General features: G+C 43.8%; 1 protein-coding gene across 3 annotated transcripts in view; it reads right to left on the reverse strand.

The window, feature by feature from the left end:
- PACRG (parkin coregulated) overlaps nucleotides 1–24,767 on the reverse strand; it is a 497,055-nt gene that overhangs the window by 129,311 nt on the left and 342,977 nt on the right. The window contains exon 5 of one of the 3 annotated variants that reach the window (XM_045080291.1): nucleotides 18,768–19,135. The exons of the other annotated variants lie outside the window; for them this stretch is intronic. Within the exon in view, the coding sequence (XP_044936226.1) occupies nucleotides 19,128–19,135 (8 nt within the window). The 3' untranslated portion in view covers nucleotides 18,768–19,127. Of the gene's footprint in view, nucleotides 1–18,767; nucleotides 19,136–24,767 lie in introns of those variants that run through there. 3 annotated transcript variants of the gene reach the window in all.

Genomic DNA, 24,767 nt, shown 5'->3' on the forward strand with positions numbered 1-24,767 from the left:
AGTGGTGGCACTGAATGGGTGACGGCACTTGCTGTCAGTTCCTCCTCATCTAATCTGGCTTGGAAGCAAATGCCTCGGCTCGGTATCCTGTGGATTCTAGTGACGCTTCTGTCCTAGGGCATCCTCAAAGCTGTCCCTCCCTCCGCTCCCCAGTTCCATCCCTTGTCCACACGCTTGGCCTTGACTGTTGACTGCTCTCCGGATAGGTGCCACATCCTCTCTGTTTTTGTGCCTTTGCTACGCTGTTCTCTGCCTAGAATGAATGCATTTAATGCTCTTCTGGAGAAATCGTGAAGCCCTCTTTAGGGCTATTCTTCATCAGACCTTTTCAAGACTCCCAACTGGAATTAATACGGCCATCCCCCCTTGTGTTTCGTTTGTCGCTATGTAGCACCTGTCACACATGTCAGTCCCTGGGGGTAAGGGTTCAGTCTTTTTACTGAACTCTTATAGCACCTAGCATACATACAACACACTTATGAGATGCTGAGTACATGCTTCTGGCATCAAACTTCTGTGAAGACCACTACAGCAAATCCTCGTCTTGTCCATCAGTTTCCATCCACCATCCACGTCTCTGTCCGTCCATCCAGCCATCCACCCATCCAACTCCGCTCACCCATCCGTCCATCCCCTGAGCTTATATTACCTCGTCATATCACCACAGCTGCTCTACAGGATAGGGTGAACATCCAAGTTCATCTCAGCGGGCCTCAGAATGGCTTACTGACTTGTCTGAAGCCACTTAGTTAACATGAATCCCTGGGTTTAAATCTAGGTTTCTGTCTTTAAGCAAGGTGGCATGCTAGTTAATCAAGGTTTTAAAATCAAGTATGAGAGGGGCCCCAGCTTGAGTCTAAGGTCCAAAACCAACAGACCCGTGGATGAGAGAGAGAGAAACACATTAGAATACTGCAATAGTTATTAATCTGACAGTTTTGAATCCAGCTCCCAAGACTTCTGCTGTAATGAAAGGTTTCACAAGCTTGTAAGGTAGCCTTGCTTGCTTTCCCCGTCACCCATGCAAGGGACAAGCACAAAGCCCCTTGCCATCACTCCCCCCCCCCCAGGGCCCATGGAGAATGGATAGGATGTGGAGGGTAGACTGACAGTCACGCCAGAGTCTTGTCCTAACCTGGGAGGAAATTTCCACTGGATGAGTTGGGTCCCAGGTCCCCAACGGGGGCCTTAGTTTAGTAGCACAGTGTGTGGCAGGGGCTGGGTTGGCTACCTGGGCTGGTTCAAAGGATTAGGTGATTGAGCAGAAGAGGAAGAGTGGCAGAGATCAAATAGAAGCTGAAAAGATTGTATCATGAACACTCAGGAATTTAGGGAGGATTAGGTGTATCGCAGAATCAGTGGGAACAGAAACAAACACACACTAGTTTGTTTCATATTGTGACCCAATTTCTATCTCCCAATTACCCTTTCTCAACATGCCCTTCCTCCTTAGATTTTTCAAAATATTTTATGTCTCTCTTGTCAGATATTTTTTTAATGTGGAACTTTGTAGAACTGCACAATTACACATGGAAACAGAAAACCAAGAAATGAAAAATTGAAATAGTGTCTATTTAAGCAATTTCTGCTTATCGGAGATTGTTCTTTGATACATGACAACTTAAGAAATAAATTAGATATGTATTTACTTCTAAAATATAGGAGCCATAGTTTTAAAATAATCCAGATCTAAAAATTCTATTTTGCTTTGAAAAATATTTTTCCAAAAATATTTTGCTTTGAAAAATCCTTGCCTACCTTTGTATCATACAATAAAAGTTACTATTCACACCAAAAGGAATTTGGACTGAGGGTCTAAATCTATTTTTCTATAAATTCTCCTAGTAGGTTTTAATTTTTAATATGTTACTCAAATCTTTTGAAACTACTCATGGACAATCTCTAAATTTACAAAATTCAATTACAAAGTTAGAAACAAGAATAAAATCGTGTAAGAGTATGGACAATAATATGTTCAATACTATTAGAATCCTTAGCATTTAAATATAGCTCCAAACTGGAGTTGATTTAAAAAAAAAGTAGTTGAATTGACAAGGAGGTATGGAAACATTTGAAAATCCCCACGTGGGAGCTGCTAACCATGTTTTAGACTGTGGACATGGGAAGTATCCGATTATTTCAAAATAAGGAGGTCAGGTCCTGATTTCCTCTAGTCCTTCCCGGCTGGGGCGACTGATGCCTTCCTTTTGCAGACAGAGCTGTACTTGCTTCCTGGCGAAACTTGGTCAGAACAGAGTTACATTAGCAGCCTGAGCTGATGAGATCTGAGATAGTCTGCTGTGTGGTCTCTAGGGGGTCTTCAGGCAGCCCCAGCGACCCAGCCCCCTGTAGCCCTTTCTGGCCTTGCGGGGTTGGCGGAGACCCCTAACTGCCTTTCTACCTCCATCATTTTGTCATCACTTCAGTTCCACAGTAGGGGCCGGAGACCACCACGCTCTGCTTTGCTGGGGCCCGAATCCTTGACTAGCCCTTGCCAGTTCCGGGAGCCCCGGTCCTCCTGCAGTTGTTCTTAGCCTTGGCTGCATATCAGTACCAGCTGGGAAACTTTAAAAATGCTCAAGCCCAGGCTGAGCCCCAGGCCTGAATCTCTGTGGGACCAGGAAGTTGGAGAAAATCGTGCAGGCATTTACTCTGGTAACCTGCGTGGGCCAATTCAAAGGGTATTCTCTTGTTGGGTTGGATAGAACAGGAAGGGAGAAATTGGCAGAAACGAAATGAAAGCAGAAAAGACTGTGTCATGAACACATGTGACTCAGATTATTTGGATGTATTTGAGGGGGTTGGGGGTGTTGTGGAACAAGTGGGAATAGCAATCCGCATCAGGGCTTTTAAAACTTTCCACGTGATTTCAGTGTCTAGCCAAGACTGAGAACAACAGTCCTTCCAGGACCTGACTAAACCAGGAGCCATGCTGATCATGATTACTGTTTCTATAACCAATTACTGCTTTTCCCTGGCTGTCCTCCACCTAGCAGAATGGTTCTCTTTGCAGATCATCAACGGTTCTCCTGGTTCCCCTGCAGGGGACAGGTCCCAGTAGCTGCCTGTTACCCTCAGATTTTCCTTCTGGCAGATTCCATGCTTTGGAGGCTCCAGCCTCCAAATGCTCAGATGTTTATTGCCAATGGAGTTACACATCTCTCGTAGAGATTTGCATTTGACCTTTCGGGCCAAGGGCTTTGTGACTGGTATATATATCTAGTCTGTTCCACTGAAAAGATCTAGATTTACAATTTCATGCCAATGCATTTGAGAAGACATTGCTCTTGTGGCTAAACCAAATAATTTTAATAAATGTCTATAATTTTAATCCTTTTCTAAAGCCTGAAAAAGTAATCCCTAGATTTTGGGAGGTCCATGCAGCTCTTGGTAATTTCTGCTGGATGCTGTGTAGTACAAGCTCTTAGTCCATGGAGTCGCAGAACAAAATTACTCCCAACCTGAGTGTCAAAGGACATCCACCAGCAAAACTCAAAATTCAGAAGATGTGGATTTTGACAAACAACCTCTTAGACTTCTAGAAGATAGAAGGGGTCAAGGTCACTAGATCTCATAATGAAACATGCAAATCTTATTCTCAAGAATGTGTTTTTCCATTGTGTTCTACACAAGTGCATAAAATATACATATACACACAAAATACAAGTTATAATTTGTTTTCCATAGCAAGATCCTAGAAATAACTTTAACGCCCATCAAAAGGGAACTGGTTATATAGATGTGCAGAGCCACACAAAGGAATGCATTTGGTCTCTGAATAAATGAGTAGATCTAAATGTCCTGATATGGAACATTCTGCAAGATACTGCATTAAATGAGAAGAAAAATGAGAAACAAGAAATAGTGCAACCACTTCTTCAAAATTTGAAAAATGAATACTCTAACACTTTAATCGTTAATCATGCTAACACGGCATGTCCTGGGCCAAAGAAACTAGCCTTGCTGAAGGGGAGAATTCAAACTCAAGAGTAATGATGAATAAAATAGACTTGTAAAGTAGGAGCCAAATTCTGGAAGACCCCAAACTGCAGACTATGAGATTTTACAAGATGCACAATGCAACAGAGGCCAAGGACACGTGGTGCTGATGACCCATCACGGAGCTACAGGCGCAGCACCTCATCTAACGGGGCGGATGCAGCGATGGACTTCCAGCAGCCGACATTCTGGAAATGCCACTTCCTCGCTGTGACCCTGGGCATGTATGAGCCCTAGGCTTCAGTCACTTTGTTAAAACAGATGTTTATGAGTAAATCAGACAGTATTTAGAATATGCCAAAAATATTAAATGCTTAAGATGATAGCTATGGAAGGAAGAAAAAAAATCTAGGAAGTGCAGTGGGAATTCCTCCAGGAGAAGAGGGTTTTGTTCCCTTAAGCATATTAAAGGGGGAAATTAAGCTGAGTACATATATTCTTCTCAGCAAGTTTCAGGTTCAGTAATTCTGAATTGGGGTTGGAAAATTGGAAAGAAAATTGAGTTGTGGGGGCAAAATAACTGCTTAACTTAATTACTAAAATGCCTCACTTCCCTATCACGATGTCAATACTGTGCACGCTGCAATTCAAGCTTCAGTAAAACAGCTATTTTGTAAAAATTTAGGACAAAAGATATGCCATTTATTAATGCATCAATATATTTTAGTGAGCGCAATACATGAAAAGGAAAAAAGTAATTATTCACCTACAGGTTAGACCTCCATTATTTTAAGTGTTGGCGATTTGCAAAGCTTTGCATGAAAAGTAATACAAATATATCTGAGTTAACTCTGTGGTAAATTAAATATCCTGGATATTAAATACACTTGACAAGACATCTTGAGGTAGAGAAAGGATGCTGAAGAGGGAACATTATTTAGTCTGGTGGCAGGCTTTGAAGTAGATGGATTTTTGCTACTCACAGATATATTTTCACTATTGTTTCCTGATTATTAAAATGGCTGTAGAATCTTTATTAAGTTTCCTGGAAGCCTTAACTCTGTTAAAATTAAGAAATCTCACCCAACTATGGCATCTACAAAATATAAGAAATGACAATAAATCCATCCCTTGGACTTGATAGAGAACAAATAATACAGAATAATTTCTTTGGTTTGGGCCTGTTAATCCAATAGTGGTTCTCAGACATGGAGCAAAAAGAGTAAAAATAAAAATAACTAAGCTATGGACGTAGGTAAGCAACACTCTGCAGGAGAAAGCCAGGCTGCATGGGAAAGGGCTAGTAAGGAGATAGCAGAGCTGAATGAAGGTGGTTGGTCTTCAAGGCGGAAGGTAGAGGAAGTCACAGTAATGGAAACAGAATGAAGATGGCGACCTCCAGAAGGGAGGGAAGAGCGTGTAATTGTGTCAGGAAAACTCTAGGACTGTCAGCCCGGGAGTTCTAGTAGAATAAGAAAACACTTTGTTGTCTTTCTCTGCTTGACTTATTTCGCTAAGCATGATACGCTCTAGTTCCATCCATGTTGTCGCAAATGGCAAGATTTCATATAATCTCCCTGATATGAGGAAGTGGTGATGCAACATGGGGGCTTAAGTTGCAGAATCAATGAAACAAGATGGGATTGGGAGGGAGACAAACCATAAGTGACTCTTAATCTCACAAAACAAACTGAGGGTTGCTGGGGGGAGGGGGGATTGGGAGAAGGGGGTGGGATTATGGACATTGGGGAGGGTATGTGCTTTGGTGAGTGCTGTGAAATGTGTAGACCTGGTGATTCACAGACCTGTACCCCTGGGGATAAAAATATATGTTTATAAAAAATAAAAAATTAAAAAAAAAAAAAGAAAACACTTTGTTGAAGGCCTTTCTTTAGGATACTATTACTGAGGTGACCTGAGAAGGTATTCAACTCTCTTATTTGTAAAAGAATCTAGAAAAAAAATTTTAACTTAATCTAGGTTATGCATGACCTTGTCTTAGTAAAAAAAAAGCAGGATAAAGAAAGAATTTAGCAGAATGCTGTTACATTAAATACTTAATATGATGGCTAAGGAAGGAAGGAAAAAAAAATAGGGAGTGTAGAGCCAGAATTAAAACCCATATCTTGGGACTCGGTCCACTGGTCTTTCTACTAGACATTTAACACTAGTTTTTTTTGTTTTGTTTTTGTTTGTTTGTTTGTTTGTTTTTAAATATATGGTATAAATGCAAGTATAAGGCTGGACTAACCCTCCCTTTAGAGCACATTGATTTCCTTTGTTTAAGTTAAAAATAACAAGGACATTTTAAAACCCTTACCCAATGCCAGACAGATGCAATATTTAAATCCCTTAAAATACTATATCATGTGACCCTGAGAACGGCCACATGCAGTGACTATAAAGAGCGCAGAGACGTTACTAAACTGTCTGAGGTCACCGGGCTGGCAAGTAGATCATCTATGAGTGGACCAGCTCTCCGTTACTCCAGCTTTTGACATTGAAAGCAGCTCACTTTCAATGGAAAGTTCTGCCTCCAAGCCACATGGTCTGCTCAGGCAGGATGTGGATGTAAAGATGGACTCATAGTTAATATGGCAGCACGACGGATAAACAGATTACTCAGCTGTGGTTACGAAATGGGTTTCCAAAACTACAGAAGGCATGTTTCATTTGAAGACTGTACTGAACTTGGATTCCAGTAGCTTTCAGTATCACACACCTGCTTCAGGGGGAAGAGATGCCTGGACATCGGAGTTTACAATATTATTTCTTAATAATATGTAACTCAAAATTGCATACTTAAGTCATCTCAAGTTTGTGATGTATTACCGAAGCAATGAAATTCTGGGTTGTATTTTACCATTATCTCTTCTCATTTAAAAAACTATTTAAAACACAAATTTAAAAAGTTGTCATTGCCACGCGTTTAATTCAGAGGAACAACCTGGCTCACTGTATCTTTCAGTGATACCCCTGCTCCCATCATTTAAATTCCAAACTTCTCTTTCCCAGGTTTATGGCTCTTGGCTATTTGCATAAAAATGGAATCTTTGATCTTTAAGGGTTCATCAGCTCAAAGAGCTCATTCCCCATCCTAAGACACAAGTAATGAGGGGTGAAAGGTTTAGTGGTTCACTTCAACCAGCCAAGCACAAGCAGGTTACTAAAACCCACCTCTCTCCCTCCTCCGTCTCACAGTGGCTGCTTTTACTGTAATTCTGCGCTCAAGCCCATCTTTGGTTCTCCCTGGCTCGAACGTGAATTAAGTTGGTCATTCCCTGCAGGTATAGGTCTTAACACAGTGAGCAGCCTCGTTTTACTAGGGGCAGAAAAACACTGGCAATGGTCCAATTGGGGCTCTTACACTTACCAGAGCACCTAGGTGAATTTCTTAGTCTCTCAGAGCAGTAGTTTGCCCCCCACCCCACGAAAGGGATGGCATTAAAATGACTACCTCATATGGTCATGGTGGGAAATTAAAGGGATAATAGCCATTAGGCTTTGTAGGTGAACCCACAAATGGTCTTTTCCCCATTCCTTTCCAAGAACTATAGGGTTCCTGGATCCGAACAGAAATGTCAAAAATAGAGTGCCTCAGTTTGCCAGTAATTGTCAAATGATCAGTAAATTATACCCCATTCGTTTCTCATCTAATGACAATTTTAGTAGTTATTCAACACTCAGGAAGGGCTGGCTTGAATAGGCACTAAGGAACCACAACCATGAGGGACAGAGCACAAGGGATGATAGCATCCTCAAAGGCAGTGCTGACGGTTTGGTTGAATTTACTAGTGGTGTAGTAAAGCGAAAAATAAGCTTGCTTCCTTTTTTTTTATGCTGAGACATAACTATTTATATTCTCAACCCACTGGATAACTATCCTTGTGTTAGGCTGGGAGTACACACGAACACCATCAGCAGGATACGTGCTGTGCATTCTTCAGCACATCCACTCACTCCCTCAATTGTCGTTTATAATGCACTGTGTGAAGTCCTGGGGATGTGATCATAAGTCAGACCACCTCCTCATCCGCCAGGGGCTTGCCTTCAAGTGGTAGACGAGGCTCCATAGGTAAACAGGGAAGTGGGAGAGGTGACGAGAGAGAAGCAGGTATAGGTAGGGCAAGGACCCAAATGAGGGAGTGTGCTTTTTTACCTCTAATGGTACATCTGGGAAGGCTTTGAGGATGTTCATGGAAGCTGGGAGAAGGGAAGAACACTCTTGGTTGCAGGAGTGCTAGCAAAAGTACAAAGGCATACAACATCATGGTTGTTTCTTAGATATCAAGTTTCTTAGATATCCCATGTTCCTTGACAAAGGACAGAGATGTAGACCCAACTAGGAAGCTTGGATTTTATGTTATGTACAGTAGTTAGTAATGTAAGAGATGTGTTTTAGAAAGACCACTCCAGTAGTAGTGTGGAGGCAACGTAAGGCTTCCTCACAAAGATGTCCATATCCTAATTCCTAGAACCCATGGACATGTCATATCACATGGCAAAAGGAACTTTTGCTTAAGTTAAGGACCTTGAGATGGGGAGATTCTCCTGGATAAGGTGGGCGTGTCTAATGTAATCAATATCAGAATGGTCCTTTAAAAAGGAGAATTAAAGATGCCAAAGGAAGAAAAGTTACAAAGATGTGATGCTGTTGGCTTTGTAGATGGAGGAAGGGTCTGTGTGCCCAGAAATAGAAGCTGGAGAAGGAAAAGAAACATTTTCTCTTAGAGCATCCCGAAAGAAACGCAGCTTTGCAAAAACCTTGGTTTTAGCCCAGTAGTCTGTGTTGGATTGATGAACTAGAGCCATAAGACAATAAGCTGGTGGGGTTTTGGACTCTTTAACTGTCAACTTGTTACAGTAGCCATAGGAAACGAGCCCAGGAGGCTTGGAGGAGGATTGCAGGAGAGAGAGCTTCAGTCTGGACCAAGGTGGTAGCAATAGAAAGGAAGACATTTGCTGGATGCAGGAGGTTGTAAAGAGACAGCACAGGGACTAACCTGACTAGAGGTGATGCTTTAGAAAAAGAGAAAGAAAGAGCTTAAAATGGCTCCCAGGTTCATCTGTGAACTGGGTTGTTGGAGAAGGCAACATAGGGGGAAGAGCATGTTTGGGGGAAGAGGAGAAGTTAGTGCTAAACCCATTGGATTTAGAATACCCTTGAGACTTTGGGAGAAGACAGGTAGTTTGACACATAGGTCTGTGGTTTAGGGGGAAATCTGGAACTGAAATTTTGGAGTCATGAGCTTGCGGGCAACGGTTGAACCCAGAAGAATGGCCGACAGCCCTGAGGAAGAGAGACCACATGAGCCAAGATATAATGACAAAACCAGGGCGTCTCACAGGTGGATGGGAGGGTTTCGTAGAGTGTAAAGAGTAAGTGCACAGGAGTGTCCTGGAAAAGAGCAGCCAGCTCAAGAAGGAGGTCCTACAGGAAATGAAGGAGGGAGAGGACATTCCAGAGAGAGGGGTTGAATAAGAATGATAGAAAGAACTAGCAGAAGACAAGCCACAGAATGGCGGAGTGTGGACAAAGCTTGGCTGAGCTAGAAGGTGAAATAAGAGAATGCGCTTAGACAAAAACAGGGGAGTGGACTGGGGATAGGACAGAACAGAAAGGATTTTTGAATTGGCATGGGATTTAGAGTCAGTTGAGTGGATTTACAGTAATATTGAAAATGAATTTTTAAAGTCACAGATCAGAGATATTTTTAATTAACTTCCTAGTTTCTGATGCTTAAAATAGCTGGCAGATAAATTTTCCTATTGTATGGCTCTAATTATGCCACAGTACTCAAAAAGTTTCTCTAGATTACAGAAAGGTCAATATCTCCTTGAATCTGGGCATCGTCTTACAGTCAGCTGACCAGGACCTCTCAGCGTTCTACGACACAAAAGTGCGTCGCCATCTCCAGGCCTGGCTCCTTAGTCGCCCCGTTTCTCCTTCCCCCTTTTCCCGTATCCAGATCTGACTCATTCGGCAAAGCACAGTCGGAACACTGTCTCCCCCAGAGAGTGCTTCCCGGCCCCTGGAGGTGGACTTGCCCACCGTTCTTATGGGATGTCTCTCTTGTCCTTCTAATGCTTCCGTTTGTCATATGAGTCATGTCTTCTCATCACTAGCCAAATCGATCACTTCCTGGCACAGGGAAGGAGTCAAGCGCAACGGAAGCAGAAACGTTTGGGAAGGAGGATCAGAAAGAGTCTTCCATGCCAGTTTGGACTCTCACTGAAGTTTATAAAGCCGGGAAGTCACATCAAGAAAACAGGTTCTCCACCAGTTGATTTGGGAGCTTCATGTAAGCTAGAGGTGAGAGGTAGAGCAGGCAGTGGTTCAGTAGTCTGGGGTGTGAGCTTTCGAGGTCAGGGTAAGTCATTGTGCATTATTGAGAATTATATACATAAAATAACCCCCAGCGAGGATAAGTTTTAAAAAATGTTGTGAAATTAATATGATCATATATATATATACTTATATTTATATATATGTGTTAATTTCACAATGATTTTTTTTTTAACTTATCCTCACTGGGTTAGTGATTACGTCTAGTAACTTTCACTGTTTGAAAGACGGTAACTTTGGACTTGATCTACTGATGCAGTAGCTGTGCTGTGTGGCACAGAGGACCGTAGGACACAGATCACGTGCACGGGAGACAGCTGCCAGAGAAAACACTGGATGCCCAGTGAACTTCACATTTCAGATACATAATGAAAAGTGTTTTAGTATAGGTAGGTCCTAAACATTGCATAACATATCCTTACACTAAAAACGGTCATTTGTTATTCATCTGAGATTCAGATTAATGGGCCACCCCATACTTTAATTTGCTAAATCTTGCAAGCCCAGAAGAAATATCCAGATCCAGAGTGAAGTGATTTCCAGCAAACCAGTGTGACTTTTAAATGCCTTTTCTCCTGCTATGGTTTATGGTCCTTTGTTCTGCCTCCTCCAGAAGTCCACTTCACGTGGTCTCACATGCTACAAACGAGGAAGAGTCCATAACCTTTGAAGACGAACTGTCAAGAGCATTTCCCTGAGCTGTCAAAATGGTCTTTCTCATGTTTAACCTAAGCATCTAGGTTGCTGACCACTTTTTCTCCTGTTCCCTGCAGAACAAATGAGCACAGAGGACCTACAAGAGCATTTGCTAATGACACTGGGAGTGCTTATCCTGGTTTCTCTCTGACCTTTCTGTTTGGCCAGCAAGCCCAGGCTCATGCGGCGGTTGTGCTGTGAGCCCAGTTCCGCCAGGGCTGTGTGGGGTTGACAGCTTAGGGCACCTCCATCGGCGGAGCGCTCCCTACGGCTCTGCCAGAGCCCGCTCAACTCTCCGGGGATCTTGGGACATCCATGAGCAGAAGAGAAGGTGTTAAAATGCTCTGCTGTCAAGCTCCTGTTCAGTGCTCACCTTCCTTTAGAGAGGCATCCCCACAGGGTGCAAAACACCACAGTTCTTCTACCTAGGAGCTGGTTTCTTTCCGTTTCTGCCCATCGTTGGTAATCATTTCTTTCCTCCTTCATAACTTCATCCTCCAGAGTCGATACTGCAGCTGAAAGACTCCCATTTGGAGGAAGAATTAACTCCATGCACCTCTCGCTCTCAGCACCTGGCTATTTTCCCAATTGTACTCAGTTTTCATTTACAAATACTTTCTCATCTCTTCCCCACATACTAGATCTAACTGGTTTTCTTTCTTCTTTTGTATTTAAAAGAGGATGACTGTTGGAGACGGTAGTCTGCCTTTGTCTTCATTGGCTTCCACTGTACTTCATTGAGCCATCCATCCAGTTCGCCTGTATCATTTTTTTAAATTTATTTAGTTTTAGTTTTAGTTTTTAAAAAGATTTTATTTATTTGACAGAGAGAGAGAGATCACAAGTAGGCAGAGAGGCAGGCGGGGCGGGGGGGAGGGTAAGCAGGCTCCCTGCTGAGCAGAGAGCCCGATGCAGGGCTCGATTCCAGGACCCTGAGATCATGACCTGAGCCGAAGGCAGAGGCCCAACCCACTGAGTCACCCAGACGCCCCTGTATCATTTTTTTTTAAAGATTTTATTTATTTTTCATTTATTTATTTAGAGAGCTTGTCCTCTGGGGGAGGGGCCGAGAGAGAGAGCGCGAGCGAGCGCAGAGCGCATCTCAGTAGACTCCCGGCTGAGCTCAGAGCCCTACAGGGGGCCTGATCCCACAACCCTGACATTGTAACCTGAGCTGAAATCAAGAGTCTGATGCTTAACTGACAGAGCCACCCAGGAGCCCCTGGCTTGCCTGTATCATTTTAGATGCTTCAAACTGTTGAGTGACATAGACTCTAGACTGATGTAAAATATGTCTCTTTTAGAAACTCCAAGAAGTAACATGATTATGTTAGAAATAATGATAAATTTATCTCTGTGTTTTAAAATATATAACTCAAAATTGCATGTTGAACACATTGGAAAACAAAACGAGAGTGGTATTTTATTTTATTTTAAATTTATTTTTATTTTAACTTTTTTTTTTAGATTTTATTTACTTATTTGGTGGAGAGGGAGCAAGCACACACAAGCAGGGAGAGCCGGAGAAGGAGAAGCAGGCTCCCTGCTAAGCAGGGAGCATGATGCAGGACTCGATCCCAGGACCCCTGAATCCCCACCTGAGCCCAAGGCAGACGTTTAACCAACAGAGCCGCCCAGCATCCCAAGAATATTATTTTAATAAAAATGCATGTAAAGCATAAATCTCCTAATTTAATTGTTTCCAGCATCAGATGGGCGGGTGAAATAAACACTCAGAAAATGCAGTGGTGGGATTCCCGGGTTTTTTCCCTTTTTCTGTGTGGGGTGCCACACCGTTATTAGATCAGAAAGGCAAACACGCAGTATTGCCTATGCTGGCCATAAAGAGTTATAACTCTTGACTATACCTCGGTGTGTAGAGGGTAAGTTTCAATCTGAAGATAAAAAACAAACAGACAACCTTTCCTCAGGATAGAATGTTTCTACCCAACACTGAAATACAAACAAAAATTATTCTATATGGAAATTTGTCCACACATATTGCAAATTGTTTCCATTTTCCTTTATTGTCCTCTAATGATCTCATCAAGAGTGCATAATTAGCTCGCTAGACTGCGGAATTCTGGCTGTGCCCTGAAGCAGCCAAGCAGGGTGGTTGACTAGCCCCGGTCTCCTCCGGAGCTCAGCACTGTCCCCGGGAGTGCAGGGTAGGAAGACAGCTGCGCCTGTGCCTTCTGCCTCCACCCGACAGTTCGGGCGCCGTGGGGTGGGGGGAATCTTAGTCTGATATAAAATACAAAAGTAAGTTTTTTCACCTGCTAGTTAGTTGCCCCTGTCAGTTAGTAGTGGCTTTTGATGTCTTCCAACATCGTGGTAAGCTGCTGGGCGGATGGGTTTGGGAGCCAATTTTCCTCGGTCTGCACACAGCCCTTAATCTACTCTCCTCTGAGTAGAATGTGAGCCCAGCCCTAAGTCAGAGATTGAAATTCCAAAACCAAACCACAGATCCCGTCGTATTCACAGTTGAATCAAGGCCTTCCCGAAATTCTAGACTTGATTCTCGTCTGCTGAGCTCTCCATAGGTACAAACAGGCAGGGAGGGGAGAGAGCTCGCCTCCCAAGTCCTAATGCACATACACTCTTTATTAGGACAAATGATCAGTCGAGGATATGCTCCAGCAAACACGCTCTGTGTGGGGGGGTTTCATGAAGAGTTTGTACTTCTTTCCTGAAATGAAGGCATTGGAAGCACACAAGGGTTTTCTTCTATAAAAAGCCACTTACTGTCACCAAATATTATTTCCTCTTTCTTTCACTAATTAGTTAGAGATGAAATAATAGTTGAGCATTTCATAATCTTAAATTCACAATATTTTACTTAATTAAAATAGGTAATTTAGGAAAATAATTGGCAATTGCTAAAAACCTCTAATGCTGATGACAACTAAGCTGGAAGCATTCTTTCCTCACAAATTGGTACTTAAATATAAAGTTCTGCGCACAGCTGGAAAGTGCCATCGTAAAGGGCATTTACGTTCAGTAGCTATCATTAAACCAAACAAACCGAAATTAAAGGCAGAAGAAAAACAGCTAATTTTAGAAGAAATATTTGGGCATAGATTTTAAGGGCTCAAAAGTATAAATGACTCTCTAAGTGTTTATAAGAATATTGTCAGATGACCTCTCTGCAGACTTCTAAGACATCGATTTCATCTCATACTTCACCCTGGAGTTAGAGTTTTGAATATCTACATGCCTAAAAAAATTAAGGCTATGTACATCATTTTTCTCAGACCAAAGGGTGAGGTTTTGTGGGCAGACTCAAATCACATTCATGATTTTCCAAATCAGGTCATTCGTGGGACTGAATCCATGCCCACCAATGCTGACTTAAACAGAGGAGAAAGAATTGTGTCTGCCATAAGAACACATACCTTCTGTACATTTCCCTATTTAGAAAAATAATAAAAATGCCTCTCTGAAATACCATACAACACAGCACAGATATGTGCTAATTTACAGGAACACCAAAGAAAAAGACATCCTCTGGAGGGCTGATTTGCTCAGTGGGAGGCTGTCTTTTTCAGGCTTGGAACAAAACCCGGTGGATATGGATCAGAACATACTCAGGCATCATTATGTGTGTGTTGGTGGGGAGGGAGGCGGGGTGGGCATACCATTCTACAGTATGGAATTTGCTATCACATTTTCTCCTTGGTAACACATTAAAAAAAAAAAAAAGATTTAAACAACAGTCTAAAGAGCAAGTGATTAAAAAAAAAGGAAAGAAAACCGCAAAAAACCACCCAGGACAATAAATGTTTCATTCTAGCAGAGTACAATGGTGATATTTCAGCTCCACCAAACAAGTCTTTAAAATAAAGATTCTTTATATTCTTTTGCAAATAAACATCCAAAATATTTATCAAATTGCAGTTATGTTAAAGCCAAGTGAGCATTTTTCAGTTTTCGTGTCTTTTTTGGGATGCCAAAATTTTTTTTTTTTTAAATATGAATATTACCTACTGAAGCTTTCTTATAGAAAGTAAAACAATGTGATACATCCAAATCTCTTAAAAGATATTTTACTTTTAAAGTCATTGTTTTAAGAAAAGATCTGAAACCTGTTTTGAAGTTTCAGGGCAGAACAGACACCCTCAGTCAAATACCAATATAATCCAAACCCAGCACAAAACATCATCCTCGGCCTCGCTTTTCACTAAATTTACAATTTAGAAAATTAACTCATCCAATATTTATTTATGAGCCACTGCATACCATTTACTGGGCGAAGGAATTAAAGGGTGATGGAATTTTAAGATGGCGGCGTCCAGAGTCCCACAGTCACGGAGGCCACTGCCAAGCAGAAGGAATGGGAACATACTGTTTGTGTCGCATTAAAACCATGACCGAAGTGCTTAATAGGATCACGGACAGAGCAAATAGTTCTGCTAGTTCCTTCCTGGGAGGAGAGAAGGGATTCTCCTTGAAGGTGACATTGAGCTGCCCTTGAAGTATGCCTGTTGCAGTAAGCGCCAGGGCTACAGAGGGACGACAGGATGGCAAGGATAGGCGCCAGATGGTGACACGCATGTCGCACTAAGGACTGGCCACCGTGCTGGCCCGGACTCAGGTCTAGCTCTGACTCAGCTCCTGGGGCATGTCCTCAGGCAGGGCGGAGGTTAATTTACTTAATCCTCCCAACAACCCCGGGAGGTAGTTACTACTGCCGGTCCCGTTGTATAGCGGTAAACTGAGGCACGGAGCGATTGAGCAATGCGTCCAGTGTTGCAAAGAGGCGGTGCGCCTGCAGCGCTACCGGATAGTGGGGAAGCCTGGGGACCGGAGTGGCTTGAAGGCCACTGTCCTGGTCAGCGTGTGGGGCCGGGCATGGGCCAGAGAGGCAAAGGCCAGGAGCAGGAAATCCAGGTAGAAAAGCACCGAGACAGGCCGGTGACAGTGAGGGACTGAACTGAGGTGCAACTGGAAAGACTCAGCAGAAATGATAAACTTCACAACTTAAAATTTTGTGACCCGGAGAGCGGGGAGTCCCGGGAGGGCAGATTCTGACGGCCCTGCCCCGTCCGGAGAGACGGGAACGAGGCCGAGTTTCCCGGTAACTGCGGGTCCCGGGTGGGAACACAGGAGGGGGACACCGCAGGCCAGCGGGAGGTGTGGAATCTTCTAGAAGTCCGGTGGGTCTGGGTGTCATCAGCTGTTGGGTGGACGTGACTGCGGGGGGCAGGCTGGGGCGGGGGGACCCGCCGGGGGACGCAGGAGGGCGGGGGCGGCCGGAGGGGCCGAGGCCGCAGGCAGCGGCGACGGGAGCCCGAGCCGCGGTGGGCGTCGGCGGACGTCGAGGGGCCGGGAGGGCAGAGCCGGCGGCCTCCGCGCGGCGCCCCCGGAGAGCGTGCAGGTGGCGGCGGGAGAGACGCGGCGGCAGGAGCCGGCGGTGCCCGGGAGGGAGCGGCCGGGGCGGGAGAAGCAGGGGAGGCTTCGCGGCGTTTCCCCTCGGATTCCCCGGAGACGCGGGGGCCGCGGGCGCCAGCAGCGAGCGGCCGGCGGGGCCCCCGGGGGCACCCCCAGAGCCGCTCCGGCCCCGGCCCGCGGCTCCTCCCGCGCGGCCGGCGGTTCCCCGGGGGCGTCGGCGACGCTGCTCCGGCGCGGACTCGCCGCGGACCCTCGGTCGCCTCCGCGAGACCCGGCGCCGCCCCCGAGACGGGCGCAGCGGCCGCGGGTTTGGCGCGAACCCGTCAGCCTCCGCCGGCGGCTCCGGACTCCCCGGCCGGGGCGGCGAGATCGGGTCCGGCCCGGGGCGCGGGGTCCGGCCCGGGGCGCGGGGTCCGGCCCGGGGCGCGGGGTCCGGCGGCGTCCGCGTCCGGCGGCCTTCGGGGCTCTGCGGGGCGCGGCACGTGCGCGGGCGCCCGACGGACGAGTCCGGGGAACCGGCCGCTTCCCAAGCGCCGCGGCGCCCTGGAACTGACCGTCCGGGTCCGGCCGTCGCCTGGGTCCGCGGCTGCGGTGTGGGGCCCTTCGGCCCTTCCGAGGAGCGTGTGGCTTTGGGGCTGCCCCCGGCCCGCTCTCCGGGAACTGCTGGGCCCCAGCCCAGGCGCTGCGCTCGGGCGCGGCCTCCGGCCGGAGACGTCGGGTCGCGGCCCCAGAGCGGACCAGGCTGCGACGGCGCGACCCGGCCGCACGCGATCCGGCGCTCGGGGTCCGCTCGCTAATGCCAAATCCGCACTGGATCTGGGCGTAGTGTACCATTTTACATGAACTAGATAACGCAATAAAATCAAGAAAAATAGCCACAGGGTTCATGATGTCTGTCAGGCACCCTCCCAAGTCCAGCGGAACCGAGCAGAGGTGATTCCTCTACCGCTGTCTTCCCTCGGGACACCGGGTGGGGGGCTGCGGGGTGGGGTTGTGGGCCTGGAAGTTGCAAGCTTCTTGGTCCCCATCCTGAGGCTTCTCAGGAGCCCACCAAGAATAGCCTCATTGTGGCCAAAGGCTCTCCTATCCCCAGGACATTCCAAGGTCTTAGAAGCTCCAGGTCAGGAACTGGGAGGCAGGCACCCATTATATTCATGACCTCACAGGGACAGCCGGTACCCACGGATGATTTTCAGGTACGGGGGGGAAATGTGATAAAAGCTGAGTCTTAGGGAAATGAGATATCTGAAGCCTCGGGGAGCGGACATGGAAGAAGGTTGGTTAGTAGAGTTTTAGGGAAGACGTTGCAGTGGGAAGAGGAAAGAAGGAATTCCGAGACAGTGGGAACGACTGCTGAATGACCCCCGTGTCTGTCCCTACAGATAACAGATACCCGGAGAGCGACCAAAGCTCTCCGAGTCTCAGTTTGCTCATCTCTGCTTCGGGAGCATCAACCCCGTCTATACAATGAGACTGTCATGAGGAAAAATAAGCAAGGCGTGGGAAAACAAATATACCGCTATTATCCTGTAAAGTGCCAAATTTTCATTTTTCTTTATTCAAGAAATATATAGGTGTGCTTAAATAATATGTCACACACTGCGCCCATCTGTAATGCTCATAGCCCTTCCTTTTATTTGAGTCTTAAACACTCTTATAATTCCAAGCATTGAACTGGGCTGAGTTCAGTATGTGAACTCACACGGATCAAACCCAGATACAAAAACCTACAGGCAAATGAAGGAAGACAAGATGCGCTCCCGGAATTATCTCGGGAGTGGAGAGGGAACTTCGTAAGGGGTATTCAGCTACGTGCAAATGATGTTCAGAACAGAATTACATCCCAGGGGCTGACAGCAGGGGAGAGAGTTAATCACACTCCCCCCCCCCCCAATGCTGTAGTTTGACCACATGCAAGGTGGCATAATATTGTCTACATTTTCAGAGGAATATTGTGAAAATGAATGGAATATTATCTCCAAAGCAATGTGACATGTTTGGACAGAAGCCACGATGAGAAAAATTCAAGTGTATCATTTCTGAAGAGGCATTTTAAAAACAGGTTAGTCTAAGGCAAACACAAGAACAGATTGGACTTAAAAGATGTTTTCAGACCTTTTGTAGAATGAGGCTGAACACCTTATGCAAACAGAATTCATTCAGACTTCCTATTACGAAAAACGAACAGAGAGAGAGGGGGAAGCAACTCTCGGATTCACCTGTGACTAGAGAAGTTGCCCTAACATGATGCAGGAAAACATAATGTACAAGGTCAGGATTTTCCAGAAAGAAGTTGAGATTTCCTTTTCTTCAGACAATATGTTACACATATGGTGAGTTTCTTAGCTTGATAAACATCTACAAGTAGATAACTTTGAAACAGATGGTCGTCTCACGACTTTGCTTTATTAATTTCCATGCCATTAGACTGAATAATTTACAATTCTGATGATCAGCTAACTTTCTGCTTTGGAAAATCAACGAATGCATCGGGGAAGTGGCCGAGGGCAGGAATGAAGGTATCCCATTGCCTCTGGTAACGGGTGATTCTGCCGTGGTCAGGAAACCGTGGCAAGGACCGCGCCTCGGGATTGCAGCAATGAGGTCGAAGCCGTGGAGAAGATCTCCTGGTCGCAGAGGAGCGCTCCGCGCGGATTTGTGAAAGGAAGACGGAGAAGAACCTGAGAAGCAAGACCTGGCGGAGAGGGGTTTTCTGACTTCACGGAAATGTCAGAATATCCGCGTGTTTGAAGAGTCAGAGAACTAAACAGAAGGGAGGGGAAAAAAAGAGGAAGGAAAAGCAGTAAAATGTTACTGTTATTTATGAGAGATTGAAATTCAGTGATTACAAGGTTTTCGCCGACAGAGGAGTCACGCACATCCGAATGGTAACGCCGCTAGGTGAAGGCAGAGCACACGGGGTCCTCCTCCTCCCGCACCTTGCCCAGCCTCGCCGACGGCGGTGGTCAGGATCCCAGCACGCAGCGCCCAGGGCCAGGCCCGGGTCTCGTGCCAGTGCCGGCAAGTGACCTCTAACGGAGACCAAACCACCATGCCCTTGACCCCGTCAGTGTCTTTCTGCATCCCACTCATGCACGTTCACGTTCTTTTTGGGAGCACAGATTCGGAAGATGGATGGACAATTCCAGGAAGGGTGCCAGCTCGGGCGCTATCGTCACTTTAAATTCCCTGTTGTGTGACTGTCCTGGGCATTGTGAGATGTGCAGCCCCATCTCTGGTCTCTGCCCTCTACACACCGCTGCTGTCCCTCTGCCCTCATGTGCAGCAACAAAACAATCTCTCCAGGCACCTCTGAGTGTGCTCTGGGAGGGAAAGTCTCTCCTAGTTAAAAACTAGTGCTCTAGATTGGACAGGAAAAGGTAACCAACCTAATGACCGTGAAGAGTCAGTCAATGCAGCTTCCAGGCCCAAGGCAGGGACACGCTGTGTCCGTGGAAGTGCAGACAGAATGTAGACTGCGCAGCTAAAACTGTTCTACGGAAGCAACCACAGAGAATGCCGGTCTAGCTCCTGGCGTCGGAAGAAATGTTAATTTTAGCTCACAGATCACTTTCAAACACAGTGCTGCATTTAGTCCTTAATATATAATCACATAAACTCTGTATGTAAAAAATATGTATCATATACATGTGATATTTAAATTATATAATAATATTATATATATTTAACACACATGCCTGAAAAGTACATAATCTCCAGTTCATGGATTAGAAGGCCAAGGCTCAGAATGTAGAGTAATTTATCTCAGATCATACAGTAAAACAGATGAAGACCAGACTCAAATGCAGACCTTCAGACTCTGGATTCTGGGTTCTTTTTATGAATTTTTCTCCTAGAAGGTGGGGAGGGCCAGGGGTCACCAAGCCAGAAACCGCTGAGGTAGAGCATCAAGAGCAGTAAAGCTCAGAGCTGATAGGAAGCATGGATTACCTTTCAACCTTAGCAGGATGCTGAGGGGAGGGGGGGGGAGGTGAGCAAGGACCCCCTCTTTGCACTTCTGCCAGACCAACTCCTCAGACGTTAAATGTGTACCTGATCTTATTGCCTCAACCAACAAGGTGCAGGAAGAAAAATATTTACATTCATATTTTCTTTTGAATCATCCTTTACCACTTTTATTTTTTGTATTTTTATTATGCAAACGCTAGTTCAGAAACCTACATATTATAATACGTATTACATCTGACATTATCTATTCCTATTCTGTTATCACATTAATGTACGTATTATATAATACATATTATATATGTGTGTTGTGTGTTTATTTTTCATGCATAGATTTTATTTAACTGATGGAACGCATGATCAATAAAAAGATTTAAAAGCTTCTTTTCTAAAAAAAAAAAACAAAATGCAATTACTTTCTAGACATGTCCACTCACAAATCTCAGTCCTCAGCCAGCCTCAGCCTGCCCTCTGGCCATTCCTTCCTCTCCTCTGGGAATCTCTGCCTTGTGCTTCCCAGGTGCCTGGGGGCATGGCACTCTCCTCCGTCTCCCTCACCCTTGCATGCAGAGGGCACTTGTTGGCTCCTCCCCTTTTGTCTCTCGGGTAGGATCCCATCACTCTGCCCCCACCTCACCCCCCCTCACCCCCCACCTCTTCAGTTCCTGCACCATAGCTCAGCCCCAGTTCTCCCTCTACAGGTGGGTGTGCTGCTGGGGGCACCTTCTGTGACTGCCCACAGCTCTCAGGCTGGTGAGGGCATGTGGGGGGGCGGTGCAGCTGCTATACCAAAGCAAGGAACCTCCTTTCTCTTCCTGGTTTGCAAAGACTTTTCATCATGAGTAGGTGTCGAGGTTTCCCCCCCCCCCTTTAAATAAACTTTTTAATTTTGGAATAATTTTAGATGTACAGGGAAATTGCAAAGATAGTACAGACAGTTCCCAGCCAGTTTCCCCGATGGTGAACTTCTTACATTACCATCTTATGTATGTCAAAACTAAGAAGTCAACACTGATCCATTACTACTGACTTTGTTCTAGATTTTATTTGCGTACCACCAGTTTGCCCATGAACGTCCTCACGGTATTGGAGGATCCGATCAGGACACAACATTGACTTGAGTCATCACTGTCTCCAAAGTCTCCTTGGCCCTGAGACAGATTTTTAGTCTTTCCTTGTTTTTCATCATCTGAATTGATCAGATATTTGGCAGAATTTCCTCAATTTAGATTTATCTAATGGTTTTCTCATCATGAACGGGTCTATGTTTTTATGGGAAAAACACTACAGAAGTATCGTTCTCAAAACATCATATCAGACATATCAAACAAATATTTTTGCTACATGTTAAAATAATTTCTTCTTTTAGTTATTATATTAAGTTGTAGTAATAAATATTCCAATAGTGAACCAGACTTCTGTTCTAAGGATAACCCTATTTTACTGTGGTGCATTATTAATTTTTTGACTTAATGATATGTTATTGAGGATTTTTGCATTTATATTTGTACATAAAGACTGGTCTGCAATTTTCTGTCTTGAACCAACCACTCCAGTCCTTCATCAAGAGTCATTCCATTTTCTTGATTCCATGTTTCTTGATTCTCTGGAATAGTTTGTATGAGAAAAAGGGATAATCTTTGAAAATTTAGAAGAAATTGTACAGTGGGCTGGGTTATGTTTTTACTCTTATGGTGGGGGGTTAGCTTTTGATGACCTTGAGTCTCTTTAATGTCTATTGATTTATTAGGGGTTTCTGATTTTGGTAATTTATGTTTTTCTAATAGATTATCCCAATTACATTTCAAATAATTAGCATAATTTGTTTAGAACATATTTATGACAAAATATCTGTTACACTCCCTTTTTTATTCCCATTATTATTTATTTATACCTTTTTTCCTGTGCCCTCATGCTGAAAATTTGTCTATTTTATTAGCCATTTCAAAGAACTAGGTTTTGGCTTTGCACATTGTCTGTTTCTTTGATATCAACTTCATTAATCTTTGCTATTTTATTTATTTCCTTCTTTCTGTTTTTGTTGGGATTACTCCATTCTTCTTCTGATTCTTAACCTGAAAAGCTTACATTTATTTTCAATCTCTTTAGCTTTAATTTATGAATTCATTTATACCACTATCTTTTTAGTTGTATTATACCTACAAAATTGGCTTAAATAATATAGCTTCTTTAGAATTTGTTGAGATTTTAATATTCTTCATGATCAATGTTGTAGATGTTCTAGGAGTCCTAGAGAAGAATGTATATTTTCTGTCTGTTGGGTGTAGAGATCTGATCAAAACTAACCTTTTAATTTTGATGCTTAGAACAACCTACATAAACCCACAATTACATCATCAATTTACCTTCAAAAAAGGAGGAAAGAATATACAATGGAAAAAGACAGTCTCTTCCAACAAATAGTGTTGGGAAAACTGAACAGCTATATAAAAAACAGTGAAACCAGACATTTTCTTGCACCATTCAGAAAAATAAACTCAAAAGGGATTAAAGACCTAAAAATGAGACCGAAAGCCATAAAAGTCCTAGAAGAGAGCACAGGCAGTAATTTCTCTGACATTGGCCCTAACATTTTTAAGATAAGTCTCCTGGAAGCAAGGGAAATAAAATAAACTATTAGGGCTACATAAAAATAAAAAGCTTCTGCACAGCAAAGGAAACAATCAACAAAGCTAAAACGCAACCTACGGAATGGGAGAAGATATCTGCATATATGATAAAAGGCTAGTATCCAAAATACATAAAGAGCTGATACAACTTGGGGTACCTGGGTGGCTCAGTGGATTAAGCCTCTGTCTTCAGCTCATGTCACGGTCTCAGGGTCCTTGGATCAAGCCCCACATCAGGCTCTCTGCTCAGCGGGGAGCCTCTTCCTCCTCTCTCTGCCTGCCTCTCTGCCTACTTGTGATCTCTGTCTGTCAAATAAATAAATGAATAAAGTCTTTCAAAAAGAAAAAAAAAGAACTGATACAACTCAACACCCAAAAAACAAGTAATTCAACTAAAAAGTGGGCAGAAAACATAAAAATACATTCCCCAGAAAAGACATCCAGATGGTCAACAGGCACATGAAATGATGCTCAACATCACTCATCATCAGGGAAATGCAGATCAAAACTTCAATGAGATATCACCTTATACCTGGTAGAATGGCTAAAATCAAAAACACAAGAAACAAGTGTTGGCAAGGATGTGAAGAAAAAGGAACCCTTTTGCACTGTTGGTATGAATGCAATCTGGTGTAGACACTCTGGAAAACAGTATGGAGGTTCCTCAAAAAGTTAAAGATAGAACCACCCTATGATCTAGTACTTGCACTACTGGGTATTAACCTTCCAAGATATAAAAACATTAATTCAAAGGGGTACATGCACCCCTGTGCTTATAGCAGCATTATTTACAATAGCCAATTTATGGAAGCAGCCCAAGTGTCCACTGACAGATGAATTGATAAAGAAGGTGGATGCGGGAATATATATTGGATGGAATGACTCTTGCTACAGGACTTTTTGAGGAATCTCCATACTTTATAAAGAAAATGTAGTGTGTGTGTGTGTGTGTGTGTGTGTATGAAATAACTCAAAGAAAGACAAATACCATATGATTTCATTCACGTGTGGAATTTGAGAAACAAAACACATGAGCAAAGAAGAGAGACAGAGAAAGAGAAACAAAGAAACAGACTTAACTATAGAGAACAAACTAATGGTCACCGGAGGGGAGGGTGGTGGAGGAATGGGGGAAATAGATCATGGGGATTAAAAGGCACTTATTCTGATGAGCCCTGACTAATGTACAGAATTGTCTAGTCACTATATTGTACACGTGAAAGTAATACAATACTACTAATTATACTGGAATGAAGACAAAAAACTTAATAATAAAAAATTTAAAAACCCCTGTGTCTTCAATATTATTATTATTATTATTATTTTGTCTATTTAAACTATTGTTAGTTTGTTAGGAGTATGACCTCCTACTTAATGAATTTGTCAAGTTTTCTTGTAATTCTGTTAACTTTCACTCCTTACAGTTCAGATTATGTTGTGAGGTCAATATGAGATCTTAATTTTTATGTCACTTTGGTAGCTTCTGCTTATTACTATCATATGTCTCTCCTTTCTCTACTCATGTTATCTTTGGTCTGATAGTCTATTGCCACATAAGTTTTCTTTAGCTTAATATTTGCCTGGGACACACATTTTCTATCTCCATCTTTTTTGCAAATCTTTCAGCATGGTTTGATGTATGAAAAATCCAGATTCAGTATTTTTATCCTTCTCCCAAATAAAACAAAGCTTTAGTTGAGCATCGAAAACTCTAGTATACTGCCATTGTTGACTAGAATTTTAGTCTAGGTTTTTTTTTTTTTTTTTTTAACATTTTCTTAAAGCAGTCACCAGTTACT

This window comes from Mustela putorius, unplaced genomic scaffold, assembly GCF_011764305.1.
Source record: "Mustela putorius furo isolate JIRA1106 unplaced genomic scaffold, ASM1176430v1.1 tig00000450_pilon_pilon_pilon, whole genome shotgun sequence".
In the NCBI taxonomy this organism is placed as follows: domain Eukaryota; kingdom Metazoa; phylum Chordata; class Mammalia; order Carnivora; family Mustelidae; genus Mustela; species Mustela putorius.